This window comes from Tupaia chinensis, unplaced genomic scaffold (genome assembly GCF_000334495.1).
Source record: "Tupaia chinensis unplaced genomic scaffold, TupChi_1.0 Scaffold000187_1, whole genome shotgun sequence".
Classification (NCBI taxonomy): domain Eukaryota; kingdom Metazoa; phylum Chordata; class Mammalia; order Scandentia; family Tupaiidae; genus Tupaia; species Tupaia belangeri.
The window spans coordinates 1,275,246-1,290,239 of NW_006159662.1; the positions used below are offsets into that span (position 1 = coordinate 1,275,246).

At 47.0% G+C, this 14,994-nt stretch overlaps 1 protein-coding gene across 2 annotated transcripts in view; it reads left to right on the plus strand.

Annotated features, from left to right (window-relative positions):
• The first annotated feature begins 3,812 nt into the window (after window positions 1-3,812).
• The window catches only part of RGS9 (regulator of G protein signaling 9), a 70,182-nt gene continuing 59,000 nt past the window's right edge, over window positions 3,813-14,994 (plus strand). For both annotated transcript variants that reach the window (XM_006146755.2, XM_006146756.2), the window contains exon 1: window positions 3,813-4,015. In XM_006146755.2, coding sequence (XP_006146817.1) covers window positions 3,959-4,015 — 57 coding nt within the window. In that variant the 5' untranslated portion in view covers window positions 3,813-3,958. The remainder of the gene's footprint in view (window positions 4,016-14,994) is intronic.

Below are 14,994 nucleotides of genomic sequence, written 5' to 3' on the forward strand. Positions count from 1 at the left end.
ACTCTTTCATTCATTCTTATTTTTTAATTTTATTTCATTTTATTTTTTGACCATAGATGTGCTCACTGGAGAGAGATAGAAAGAGACAGAGAGAGGCACCAACTGTGTGAAATATGGGAGTGCAGATATCTCTTCAACATACTGATTTCCTCTTCCTTGGTTATATACCTAGTAATCAGATTGTGGTATCACATGATAATTCTAGTTTCAGTTTTTTTGAAAGGAACTTCCATATTATTTGCCATATGATTATACTAATTTACATTTTCACTAACTGGTACAAAAGTTCCCCTTTCTCCCCAGTCTTACCAGCACTTATTTCTTGTCTTTTTGATAATAGCCATTTTGACCAGAGTGAGGTGATACCTCACTGCGGTTTTGATTTGCATTTCACTCATGATTAGTGATGTTGAGCATTTTTTTATATACCTGTTAGCCATTTATATGTCTTTTTTTTTTTTTCTTTTTTTTTTTTGGAGAGATTTTTGCTATAGGGTGCATGCGCTCACCAGACAGAGACAGAGAAACAGAAAGCGAGAAATCAGTCCCCAGGGGAATGGTCATGCCGCAATCCCTTCTCCTCCATTCTTCTCTCGGGATCTTGGGCACGCACGCACACGTGCCCAGCGTGAGTTTTAAGCCACCGGGTCCAGGACGCGAACCATGGTCGACTACATGGGAGTCCAGCGACATAGCCATTACGCTAACTGCTGGTTCCCTGTATGTCTTCTTTTGATAAATGTCTGTTCAAATCTTTTTCCACTTATAATAGCATTATTATCTTTTTGTGTTTGCTGTTGAGTTGAGTTCTTTGTATATTCTGGATATTAACACTTTGTCAAGACCTTAGTTTGAAAATAGTTTTCCCATTCCATAGGTTGTTTCTTTACTATGTTTCCTTTGCTATGCAGGAGCTTTTAACTTTGATATAAGATTATTTCTCTATTTTTAAATTTTTTTGTTTGTGCTTTTGAGGTCTTAGCCAAAAAATTTTTGTATGGACTAATGACATGAATTGTTTCCTTTATTTTCTTCTAGTATTTTCATAGTTGCAGGTCTTACATTTAAGTGGTCTTACATTTAAATCTTTAGTCAATTTTGAATAGTTGCAACTGGTGAGAAGTAGAGGCCTAGTTTCATTCTTCTGCATGTGGGTTTGCAGTTTTCCCAGCACCATTTATTGAAGAAACTGTTTTTTCTCCAATATATGGTGTTTTTTTTCTCCTTTATAAAAAAATCAATTGGCCGTAAATGCATGAGTTTATTTCTGAGCTCTCTATTTTGTTCCATTGGTCTGTATAGCTTTTCTTTTTTTAAATGCCAGAACCATGCTTTTTGATTACTATTGGTTTATAGTGTATCTTGAAATCAGGTAGTGTAATGCCTCTAGCTTTTTTCTTTTTGTTCTTGGGTCTTTCGTCATTAAACTTTTAACACCACACTCCATATTAGGCCCTTTTGGCTTCAAGAAACAAAGGCTCAGATATGTAAGAGGGTTTGTAAATATACCTATGCCCTTGGAAAGGCACTGACCCAGTTCAGCCCTAGGGACTTCTGTCTGTTTTGGGTCCCTCAGCTGCTCTGCCTGCTTGACTTACTTGCTTCCATTTTATGATAAGTTCCTCTGCTCACTTTTCATTTCTGCTTCCTCATAACTTCAACTTGCATTTGGCCTCAGTTTCTTTTGGACCTAATTTTAGCCACTATCTGGCTTAAATTGACATTTGTGGAGGTAATAATCTAGCAAGGACATCTGAGCTTTCATATTGACATAATGACCACATCATAGGTCAGGGACTGGCTTCTGGATCGCACAACCAGCATTCCTGGTCCAATGAGCTAAGGGTGGGTCCCACAAAACGTGGTTGCTTGGAAAGCAGATCTGAAAGAGGATAGGGAGGAAAATGGGAGGCCCACTGAGACCTCTCCTGTGCCATTACTGAACAAACTCCTTTAGACATTGGCCCCTCTTTGTTCCTGGTCAATTTTTCCTCATCCTTTACTTTAGGAAAGCCACTTATCATCTTTCCATTTAGGGTTTATAGAATTAAGGAACGTTGAAGCTGGAAGGGACCTTACAGTTAATCTGCTTGGGCATACCCCAGCCTGTGTTCTGTATAACACTAGCCCCAAAAGGTACTTTATGGAAAAAAAAAAGTAAAAAGAGGATATTTCAGGACTTTCTTTGAATCTTGGCTCACACCAGGAGCATAGTTCTCAGTGGTCGAGTTCACTTGGTAAGATCTCTGACCTTCTGTATGGACAGATCCCTGAAGGATCCAGCATCTTCTAAATAGGAGGATCTGAATCACGGGTTCTTAAAAAGGCTCCAGAGAGGACCAACCATGAACCTCTTGACATTTTTTGCATATTTAAGTCAATGTTTGTGAATGTGTGTGTGTGTGTGTGTGTGTATGTACAGGCAAACACACACAAGTTTTTTCTTGAGTGTCCATAGCTTTCATTGGATTCTTACAGGTAAATATGACCTAGTAATATGAATAACAACTCCTGGTTCAGGGCCAGTTGATGGTGTGGTGGTTAAGGTGGCTGGATCCCACATAGCCGCAGTTCAAGTGTCAGATTTGATGGTTTACAAAACACAGTGGGCAAGTGTGTGTGTGTGCCCCAAATCCTGAAGGCAGACATGAAGGAAAAGGAATTATGGTGTGACTATCCCCCCACGGTGGGTTGCTTTATCACTCTCTCCTTTTCTCTCTGTCTTTCTGGTGAGCGAACATGCCCTCTGGCAAAACAAAACAAAACAAAACAAAACAAAACACTGCTGCTCTAAAAGGACATTTGTTGACTGTGCCTTCCTAAGGCAAACCTCTCTTTTCTTCCAATGTAAACATTTTATCTGCTACAATCTATAACCACCCAATTTATATAAATAAGAGAAGTGCTTTATAAGACAAAGCAAAATAGTTCTTGGTGATATTTAGAAGCTTCATCCTTTCATATTTCTAGAGACAAAAGCACTAGGAGAATGATGTGTCAATGTTGGTTCATCCGTTGTAACAAATGTCGGACTTGATGGGGGACATTGATAATGGAGGAGGCCAGGTGTCTGGAGACATGAAATCTCTGTACTTTTCACTCAACTTGCTGCAAACCTAAAACTGCTTTAACAAATAGAGTCTTAAAAACAAACAACCGAAAATACTAAGAACCAGCGAAGTAAAATATAATTTGCCCAAGGCCAGACAACTGGCTCAGTAGGGACTATCTGACTTTCCCTTCTTCACTTGCTTTTAAAATCAACATCTAGTCAATAAGTCAGTAAGTCACACCACTAGTCAATAAGTCACACCGCTTGTGACTTAACCTATTTTTTTTTTTTCTAAACATTTACTGAAGGCCAAGCCCGGGTTACGCATTTCCCCATTGCGTAATAGCGCAACACTTCTCTTGGATATTATGATCTCATTTACATTTTTTTCTTTCCAGCTAAGAAATCGATTCTTCGAGATTTTGAGGATCTTGCTCAAAGCTGCCTAGCTGATTAGTGGCAGAGCTGGGATGGGAAATCCATGCTTTCCACCGTGCTTTATTAGTGAAGACTCTTCTGTGCATAACCGCACCCCAGTTTAAAAGGTTCACCCCTCCATACAGACTGCTCCTGGGTCCTTGACCTGCGGGTCTCACCTGAGGCTCCGCGAGGTTCCAGAGGGGCCGAACGCCGCCCCCTGCTGGCAGGTGGGCGCACGCACAATGTATGCTAATGAGCCCGCGGCGCCGCTCGCTGATTGGCTGGCGCGGATTCCAGCTGCTCTCCAAGTCGCCCGGTGTCGAGTGAGAGTCCAGGGGCCGCAGCATCCGCCCCGCGCTCTCCCAGCCCGCTGCTCCCCTGTCGACGCCCGGGGCTTGGGCGAGCCCGGCTGGGTTCCGAACTTGGGGGGATTCTTTCTTTTCTCTCCGGTCTGTGTTCTGGTGGTGCATTCGTCCGGGGTCCAGGATGACAATCCGACACCAAGGCCAGCAGTACAGGCCGAGGATGGCATTTCTCCCAAAGGTAATCCTGGTCCCCTCACCTGGGCCCCGGGAAGTGGGCGGGAACCGACTCTGGGAAGGGTCCGAGGAAACGGTGGGCAGGAGCGGAGGGCTTCCCTCTGGTCCGTTAGTGCTGCTCGGTTTAGTATGACTTATTTGGTGTGTGTCGCTTTTAAAGAGTGTAAACGATTGGGTTTTCATGTAACCTGTTTGTAGCGGAGGCGCCGAAGCCAGCAGTGATGGGCGCTGCATGGTGGAAACTACCTGTTACTCGGGAGAGGATCACGCTCAGGCCGTTCAGCCGAGCCCGTGGCAGATTTGAGATAGCCTGCTGATAACTGTTATGAGACACCCAGATGTTGAACGAACATTTTCGTGACCCAGAACTGCAGTATTTTGAAGTGTGTGTGTGTGTGAAAGAGGGAGAAATGGAAAGAGAACTCACCGATCACGAGCATGTTGTGACTTGCAGGATGAAGAGCCACCAGGTGTACGATGCCCCAGGACCCCTCACTGGAGTACGGGCATCTCTGAGTCCCCCCCTGTGCTGGCAGCAGGCCTCAGAACCTTTTCCCTCTCACTGCAAGTGCTTTCTGAGACCGAGTGTGTCCATGGCACAGAGTGTCCATGCTGGCTGGACATGCGTGAGGAGGGCTGTGGGGTGATGCCTTAGGGATGAAGTGGTTTGTTTTGTTCTGGGCTTTTGAGAGAACCAGTGTCGGAGAGACCTCCAGAGGATTATGTCCCAGGGCACCTGTCTGCCCTTCCTCCCACCCACAGCCACTTTGCTGAGCACAGTGTCCATCTTCTTAGGCTTATCCTATTGAGTAGAATTAGCTGAACGCTTTGTGACAAGCTGGGTCCTTCTCTGAGCCCCTGGAGCTCAGCACACTGATGGGGTTAGTGGTGGACCGTCTGATTTGCCCAGGACGTTCAATGCTAAAACCCGGGCCGTCCTGACACACTGGACAGTTGGTCACTCTGTCCACCTGCTTCAAGAAGCGTGTGCTCATGTTCCAGGTGGCAGAGGTGGGAGGGTCATCCGAAGAACAGAGAGGCCGGATGTCTCCCTCTGTAGACTAAGGGCAACACTGCAGACATCCATTCTTGAAAGCCTAGAAACCACCCAAGTCTGGTATCTGAAAGCCATAAATCATCCTCCAGGTGCATCCCAGGACTGCCTCCTCCCAGGCAGAGCAGTGCTGGCTGGAGAGTGATGGACTGGATGGACTGGGCTTGCTCACGGGATCTCAGCCTCTCCTCCCCCCATGACGGTTATCTACAACAGCACATTCTCCTCCTCTTGGCCTTCTGACTGGTGTCTTGGTCTTCCGCCTAGCCTCCCACCTCAGCCTCCTCCTCCACTTCAGCCTCTCTTCCTCTCCCCCAACCTCCCCTCTGCTCAACCTTCCCCTCCTCCAACCCTGCCTCCTCCTTCTCCCTTCAGCTCCTCCTCCACCCCCAGACTTCCCTCCTCACTCTATCCTCTCCCTCTCCACAGCATCCTCATGCACCCACTGGTTTTCTTCCCCCTATCCAGTACTGATCTCCTCGACATGTGACCCGCCACTGGCTCCCCCCTTTCACAGGATAAATCCAGCCCCCTCAGCCTGGCCCCTCGGGATCTTTCTCCAACTCTTCTCCCTCGCTTTACTTCCACACCTACTGTCCAGGAAACTAACAGTTCACAAGCACTCAGAGTTCTTATTTTACAACATTGGGGGACCCATGCCCTTCGGGGCCTCAGGTTCCCTCTGCTGGGAATGTCCTTGCTCCCCTTCTCTCCTGCCCATCTCCACCGCCTCTTCCCATCTTCAGCTCAGTGGTCACGCTTCGTGAAGGCCAGTCTTCTGTGCCCTGCAGACTGTTCCACCTTGAGTATTGCGCTTCCCCTTTTCCTTTGGCCCATGAGGATCCCGTCTGTGTATTTTGAAGTCTTCGGTCACATGCAGAGCTCCTTGGAGTAGCAGGCAGGACAAAGATCTGCAAAGCAGGTCTCAGAGCTGGTGCTAGGAACCCCTCATGATGGACGAGATGTCCAGACTTCTGGAGGAGGGCCAGGACCACAGGGATGTGCACGTGGGCACGTGGGTGCAAGCTGTCCTTCAGCCCTTGTCCAGCGCATGTGATGGGGTACGCTGTGTCCCTGGTGGGGGCCTACATGCATGATCACATCTACTTAATAAGACAGCAGTTATGATGACCATGTTACAGAGGAAGAAACGGAGGATCAGAGAAATTAGTGATTTGCTGGTCACAGAGCCACTAAGTGGTGGAACCAGGGCAAAGTTCAGGTGTGGCCATTGTCTTCTGCTGAACACGATTCGATGCTGTGAAGTTTCCTGTGGATGTGGGAGACCTGGCTCAGTGTGCCTGTGGTGGGGGACACAGAGCTGAGAGACAAAGGATAAATGGGGGGGGTGTCAGGCAGAGAAAAGGAGGAAGATGTTCCAGGCAGAGGGCGTAACATGTGCGGAGGTGCAGAGGCATGGGAAGTTCAGTGGGTGGGTCTGAGGATGTGTTCTGTCATGGTTGGAGCGTGAAGAACAGGGAGTGGGAGGCTGAACAGGTAGGCAGAGAGGGAAGCCTAATGGTCTTTGGGACCTCTTGAAAGTGTTTTGATTTTATCCAACAGGTAGATGTTGTAGAATTCAGAATAGGCAAGTGACAAGGCAGATTTGCAAATTAGGAAGACCTCCGGTGCGAGTAAGAAGAATGGGTGGGATATCTTCTTTCTCCTGATATAAGACTATTCACTCAAGATCCTTCTGTGTCCCCTCCAACTCCAACTCTTCGTAAACTGCAGTTCCCACTGGTTCCTAAGGCTCCTCCTACACTGCCGCCATTGCAGCATGGATCAGCCCGAGTAGACATGCACACCAGCTAAGCTGCTGTCCACTTCTGATGCCCTGCTTGTTTAAGATGCAGCAGGAAGGGACCAGCAGTTAGTGTAATGGCTGTGTCGCTGGACTCCCACATAGTCAATCGCAGTTCGAGTCCCGGACCCGGTGGCTTAAACTCATGCCGGGCCCGTGTGCATGTGTGCCCAAGATCCCGAAAGGAGAATGGAGGAGAAGGGATTGTGGCGTGGCCATCCCCCTGGGGGGGGATTTCTTGCTTTCTATCTCTCTGTCTCTTTCTGTCTGTCTGGTGAGTGCATGCGCTCTATAGCAAAAAAAAAAAAAAAAAAAAAAAAAGATGCAGCAGGGAGAGGTGGAGGGCCCGCCTCTCCATAGCTTTGCTTGAGGGTTAACTGATTGCACGCAGTGGACCGATGGGCACAGGTGGGTGGCTGTCTGTAGCTCCAGCTCCCATGGGCTCTTGTTCTAGTCTGGCACACCCCCATCACATCTGTGCCAGTATCAGTGACTGCTGCCCTTGGGCTTCCCCATGGGATTGACCTTGTGGGTGCCACGTGGAGAGGCCTGTTCAATGACTTTGCTTTCCTGTACGGCTCCGGGCATCTCCTTTTCCTTGGGATGGAGTACAGAAGCAGAAACACTGAGGAGACCCAGGGGGAGTATGGTGTCTCTTGCTGTACTATTCTGTCATTCAATATACAGATAAAATCGAGCATTCATGTGCTGGGTGCTGTGCCAGGTGCTGGGGATACCTGGGAGCTCGGGGGCTAGACAAATGTATAACGAGGAGCAAGTGCTCATAGGTCATGACGGGCATTTTGGAGAATGCGGGTAACACCAAGGGGGACTGGTCAGTTCTCCCCGAGGGTTGGGGGGCGGTCAGGACAGGTTTCAAGAGGGGCTTACAACTGAGCCGATTTACGAAAGATCAGTAGGGTTGTTTATTTATTTAACCATGAAAATAAGTGTATTCAAGGTGCACGTAAAACCTGAAGGGTGAAAGAGCATAGTGGTTGGGGAAACTCTTCAGGGCTTGGGCTAGCTGGCCCAGTGTGGGCAAGGCACTGGGTCTGGAGTTGAACAGGACAGCTAATAGGTAAAAAGGGTCCAGAACTGGAGGGCTTCATGTCTTATGCGAGGGCGTTTGACGCTCTCTGTGTTTAGTGAGAAGCTATGCGATGGCTTGACATCGGGGATGAGTAAGATGAATTGCTCTCCATGCTAGAACAATGATTCCGATGAAAAGGTATACATGCTTTTCTACCCTGGCCGCATTACTGAAAATACTGATATGAAACCACTATCCTTCAAGTTTCTGATTTAATTACCCCTGACTGGGGCCCAAGCACTAATGTTTTGTTCCCCCTACCCTTTAAGTTTATTTATCTCTTCCAAAAAAGAATGAGAGAGATCCCCCCAACAAAGTCTTCATGCTATGATCCACCCTAGCCTCAGCCAGCCCAGATCATGGGCACGTGCATTCACACTTAGCCTGTTCAGGGAGGGCCTGGACACGAACCGAGGACCTTCCTGTGTGGGCCCAGTTGTATTACCACTGCATCATGATCTGGCCCCAACATGAATCAATCTTTCTTTCTTTCTTTCTTTCTTTCTTTCTTTCTTTCTTTCTTTCTTTCTTTCTTTCTTTCTTTTTCTTTCTTCCTTCCTTCCTTTCTTTCTTTCTTTCTTTCTTTCTTTCTTTCTTTCTTTCTTTCTTTCTTTCTTTCTTTCTTTCTTTCTGTCTTTCTCTTTCTGTCTTTCTGTCTTTTTCTTTCTTTCTTTTTTTCCCCAAGTATTTGAATGTGCAGCCCGAATGAAAACCCCTGGGGACATTTGACTAACTCTGGTTACATTTCGGGTTGTCACAACTGGGGATGCTACTGGTGTCTTCTGGGTAGAGGCCAGGGTGCTGCTAAACATCTTTGGTGCACAGACAACACTCCTTGCCCCTCAAAGAACAGTTCATCTCCAAATACCAGGGCAGCTGCATTGAGAGCCCAGCCAGGATGTAAAAGTCCCTGGAGGCTGGAGACAGATGCCGGGTGCATGTAGAGCTGATAGTGCAGAGAGCAGTTAGGAGACAGTCTGCCGAGGCAGGATCCAGAGGGCAGATAAGAGACGCATCTAGAGCCAAGGCAGAATCAACAGGAGGTGGTCACTCCTTGGCTGGGGTCACCTGGAATGCTTCCCGGGCTTTGGACCAAGGCTCAAAGAGCAGATTTCTGGGAGAGACTGCCAAGTACTGAGCGAGGGCCTGGTGCCTGGGAGTGTCTGCAAGATGTCAGGGTAAGACTGCGGGCAGTCGGCTGGACTCTGGGTGGCCAGGCTTATTTTATTAGAAGGAACACATCCTCTGTTAGAAAAACAGCCTTGTGGTTCTGGGTCATTTTCCCCATCTTTGTATAGAAAAGTACTGATGATTATTGTCCCCCTGGGAGTCTTCTCCAGCTCAGAGGAAAATTCCAGCCCCAGAGAGCTTCCACAGTGAGTGACAGCTCTTGAACGCGAGGAGCAGCGTGGGTGCGGTGGGTGGGATGGCGGAGCCATCGAAGCCGTGGTTTCTGATCCCTCTGTGAAGTCGGGGTTCCCTGGCACGCCTGCAGTCATGCCCCTACACACTGTACATGTAGAGGACGTGTAGGACTAATACCTTGGCACCCTCCCTGCAACACAGGGTCAGCTGGGGTCAGCCAGGGCCAGTGGTGGCCTGGTTCTCTGACCTTTATTTGTTGCCTGGGAATGAGGTGGGCTGATTCTCCCTCCTGGGAGGAGCCGGGAAGCTGCATCTGGCTGGGTATAGAGGCATTGGCATATGAGGATGGGGTTGGCTCTTGCTCTCCCTCATGCCTGGAGGGACACACACAGGGCATGGCGAGGGGGTGTGAGTGTTTGGAGCAGTTTGGAGCAGGAAGGCAAGGGCCTCTGCTCCCTGGAGAACGTGGGAAGGAATCCAGACCCTCTCCCCTCTGTGCTGGACAGGCGTTCTCATGGGTGAGGGTAGAACGAAGATTGTGTTAGTTTGCTTGGGCTGCCATGACAAAGCACTACAGACCACAGGGCTGAATGGCAGGGGTGAGCTCATGGCTGCGGAGGCTGCAGCTGAGACCAAGGTGTGGCAGAACTGGTTTCTTCTGAGGCCTCTGTCCTTGGTTTGAAGATGGTGTCTTCACCTGCTGTGCCTCTCTGTGCCCTAATCTCCTTATAAAGACTCAAGTCATATCGGATCAGGGTCCCCCTGTGACCTCATGTTCTCTTGCTTACTTCTTTAAAGACCTGTATCCCCAGATAGTCACATTCTGAAGTCCTGGGGGCTCGGACTTCAACATGTGAGTTTGGAAAGGTCATGATCCCGGCCACCAGTGTATCTCAGAGTCAGTGCCACGTGCTCAAATCCTGCTGTTCCCTTGCCAGGTGATGGGGGAGACCCCTCGGAGGAGTTTATGTAAGGCAAAGTGTGAGGCCACTTGATCAGCTTCCACACAGGCTGAACTTTCTCCAAATGTTCCCGAGTCCCACGTGAACCCTCTCCTCCCACCCAGCCCCGCCTCTCTGTGAAGGGGACTCACCTGCTAGAAAGGAATCTGACTCCCCTCATTGTGTTTTTAAAATAACTCTCATTATTCCTCCTCTGAAAGTTATTTTCAAACTCCTTATAACTGGAGTTTTTAAAATGCAAAGACAAGGAATCAATTCTGACTTTCTATCAAAGAAACTCAGGTTTCTAATAATAAAAAAAAGTGGGACTAACTACATTTCTTCTCCAGTATATGGGCACCCTGTTTCCATAAACTGCTTGTTGTTTCATCCGATACATTTAGAAAATTAATTAACTTATTTCTTCCATGAGCGAGAGAAAGACACACACACAGACAGAGAGAGCCAGCACCCACTACAGGACCTGGACGCCACAACCCACCTAGACCCTCAGCCAGCCCTGGATCTTGGGCACACGTGTGCTCAGCATACTTAGGGTCATCTCTGGACATGAACCTGGAACTTTCTAATGTGCGTCAACCTCTCAGAGCATGGCGTTGTATTGCTGCAACATGGTCTGGCTCCCTGATAAAAAATTTTGGAATATATACAGCTGTTTTTCTAGCAGTTAGTGCGAGAAAGGGGAGTCTTGGGTCCTGGCATTAGAAAACGAGGTACTTCTGGGAGAACCATATAGACTTGAGCTCACGTTTAGCTGAGACCTTTAGAAAGAGTCACTCCCACACCCCTAGTTCCTCACTCCCCTGGCCATCTCCAGGAGCAGTGGGATACCTCCCAGCCCCCTCTCCAACACACTTCTGGATTGACTCTTCGCTTGCCTCTCTGCCGCTGAGCCCAGGCTGACCCAGTGACCCGAGATGCTGCCAGGCCCTGACACCACATCAAGCCCCAGACTGCAGCTCCTAATGGAGCTGAAATGAATAGTTTCTCTTGCAGACAATTCTGTGAGCCAACGAAGTGTCCATGCAGATGAAGTTCGCAGTCAGTCTTGCATGGGGAGTTCCCGGTGCTGCCTGCATCTCACAGACTGGCTGTGTGTCTGGCCTGATGCCAGGGAGTGCTCGGCTGTGCACCAACGTCAGCCTATTTCTGAGGCTGTGGTTCCACTGCAAATGCTGCTTTAGCTGCAAAGACAAAATAGAAAAGCCCACCCCTCAGCACTGAATTGAGACTGTTTCGTGCTCACTGGGAAGGCCTTCGCACTCCAAGAGCGGGCTGGCTGAGTGGCAGGTGCAGACCACATTTTCCAATCCTGCCTGAGTGATCCTTCACCTCAACACAGCTGACTCAGCCTCTTTTAAAAATATGTACTTTATTTTACTGCGGTAAGAACATTTAACGGGAGATCTGCTGTCCCAACACAATTCTAAGTGTGTCATATATTGTAGGATTGGTGACTGTAGGCACATTTTGGACAGCCAATTTCTAGTACTTATTCATTTCACTTAACTGAGACTTCAAGCCCGTTGATTAGCAACTCTCCATTTTCCCTTTTCCCCAAACCCTGGCAACAAACATTTCACTCTTCGAGTCTGTGAATTGGCCCATTTTGGGTACATAATGTAAGTGGAGTCGTGTGAATTTCTTCTCCCGTGACTGGCTTATTTCACTGGTGTAATGCTGTCCAGGCTCACTCATGTTGCAAATCGCGGAATCCTTTCCAGGCCAGACACTGCCCCATTGTCTGTACACCCCACGTCTCTTTATCTAGTCTTCCCTCTGCGGACACTTAGGTTATTTCCACAACTCGGCTAAAGGGAATAGAGCTGCAAGTGGGAGTGCTAGTATCGCTGCCAGACCTCGCTTCTGAGATTTGGATGTCTACCCAGAAATGGGATTGCTGGATCTTACGGTAGTTCTATTTTTGAGTTTTCTGAGGAACCTCCATACTGTTTTCCATGGTGGCCGCACTATTTTGCATTTCCACTGACAGTGTGTGAGGGTTCCAATTTCAATCTCTTTGCCTTTCTACCTAGAGAAGCCCGGGTCTTCTCACTCGGGGTACAGTCCGGTCCTCACCACTGAAGGAGATCCTGCTTGCCCTGTACACACATCATTTTGGGACCATCTCAGTCATCCTCCTCCTCTGGCTCTTGTTCCAGTGGATTGCTCCCTTACTTTCTGGTTTATCTCATTCTGCAATTGCTGTCTTGTAAATACCTTGCACACCGCACGATACCAAGTGCTTTACATACTTAATCCCATTTCATCTTGATGACATCCCTATACTGATGTAGGTACTAGTGTAATCTCTATTTCATAGAGACATGAATCTTAATGCAATTTAGCAATTTACCTAAGGCCTTGAGCTTCCAAATTGGAGCACGAATGTGAACTGAGTTTTTTCTGCAGCCACATCCCCAGCTTTCGTATTAGTTAACTTTTTATTTTCATGTAACTGTCTCCCCAACTCTCTGAGAACCGGGGCTATGTTTTTTTTATCTAGTTCATTATGTCTTCACAGTGCTAAACACTTAAATGCATGCTCAGTAAATACCTAGATTTGTTTTGTTAGTAAGATACGGTTTTCTGTTTCTGGGCATCTAAACACAGCCCTGCTTGCAAAGTTTCAAAAATGCATTAATTATTCAAATGCTACTAATATTAATGATCCTAACTATGACAATGAATACATCTCTACTTATAAAACGTATATATTTATGCTTACTTATTATTTATGTGTATGTAACATTTATCTCTTCTTAAAGAGCATTTTTACACAGGTAATTTGATTCTGAGATTATAAAGCTGTATTAATTAGAAGGACATTTAATATCACAGTCCTCGTTTCGTGGTATGGAAAGATTCAGAGAGGTAAGTGAGTTGATTGAGATCCTTCAGTTTAGTAGAGAAATGAGACCCTACTGAGGTCATGAGAACCTTAGGCTTTCTTTGGGTTGCACGCACCTTCAAACAGTAAAAGGACTTTATTCATTGTAATGGGCAGTATGGTGGTGTTTTATTAAACGGCAAAAGAATAATTATGATGTAGCCAAGTTACAATGAGGGGGAACAGGTGAGCCATTGAGCATTTTCCCTTGGTAATGACTAGAATGTGGGCAGATTGGGTTTAAGGTGCAGTCCCCATGAAGGTATGTCGGCTGGACACAGCATTCAGTCCACCGCAGAGAGCTCTGAGCTGGGTGGAGGCAGGAGGGGCCTCATTCCCACTTGCTGGCTCCTGCTGCTCCACGGCCTGGGTGTCCTTGCCACCCTCACTTCCCCTTTCCACTGCCCGGTTCCTACTCCTCCTGTTAAGACTCACTTCAGGAGACCCGCCCTCCTGCCAGCGCTAAGTGCCGCTGTGGTCACGTGATCCTGTGGCCCCACCTTCGCTATCGTACTGTCCTATGATATCATTGCACTAGATAGTGAGCTCCTTGGGTTTAGGGACATCTAAGGCAGGGGAAGAGGACAGTTTCCTCATTAGCAAGGGCTGTCCTGGGGAACATGAAGCTTGAAACTTCTGCTTATGAGGTTTTGTCAACATCAGTCACAAACACCGAATGACAAGAAAATACCCCAGCTAACTTTTATGACTAGTGTCAAAAATCTGGTGGGTTTTAACATGTACTTCAATTCAGGGCCAGCAGGTGGTGTGGTGGTTGGAGTGCTGGACTCCAGCATGGCTGACCACAGTTTGAGTCATGGACCTGGTGGCTTGCTTTCTTACGTTTTCTCTCTCTCTCTCTCTCTCTGGTGAGCACATGTGCCTTATAGCAAATTAAAAATGAGAATACATAAATAAAATAAAATGAATAATTCTAAAGAAAACCCATCTATTTCAGCTGATCTTATTTCCATTTAATGTTTCAAGTGAAAAAATATTTTAATAATAAAACAATTTAAAATTACTCTAAAGACAACCAGGTCTGTCTTTGTGACAGTTCATTGATTCTCTTTGCCTTCAACTCCGTCTTCAATATTTGTGACTCTCTGGTCCGTATCTCTGACTCTTATCTCTTCTGAACCGGGTGAGTCGTTTCCATCATCTGGCAGACACGGTAAGCATCTCAGCAGCCTTTTATAGTCAACATTCTGAAGCCAACGTCTGCTTCCAGAAGGTGCTCCTTCTTTTGCATTTCCTATTTTGGGAACTGGCAACTTTGGTCATATAAGTTAGAAATCTTGGCAATACTCTGTGCCATCTGATCACTTGCAAATTCAGTTCATTCCCACTCCACTAGGAAAGCCATGGCTCCTTACCAGTCTTGTCGCCTCTGCCTTCATTTATTTATTAACCATGTATCAACTGTCTTGAGGACCACCATGTGCCAGGCACTCTTCTAAGTTACCTGGAATTCAGCAGAAATCCACAGCAGATGAAGGAGCTGCCCTTGAAAAGCCTTCTTTCTAGGAGCAAGGGGGAGATACACAATAAATAATATAATAAATAGATCAATTATTTTATATGTTGGAAGGTGGGTGTTATAGAAGAATCATGCAGTGGGTCAGTAATGCCAAGGTGGAGTTTAGGGTTGTGGTTTAAGTCAGATGGACAGGATGACCCTCCTGAGAATATCTAGATGAGGAGGTGAGAGAGTGAGAAAGTAGCTTGTCTGCTTGCTTTCTTTCTTTCTTTCTTTCTTTCTTTCTTTCTTTCTTTCTTTCTTTCTTTCTTTCTTTCTCTTTATCCCTCTCTCTT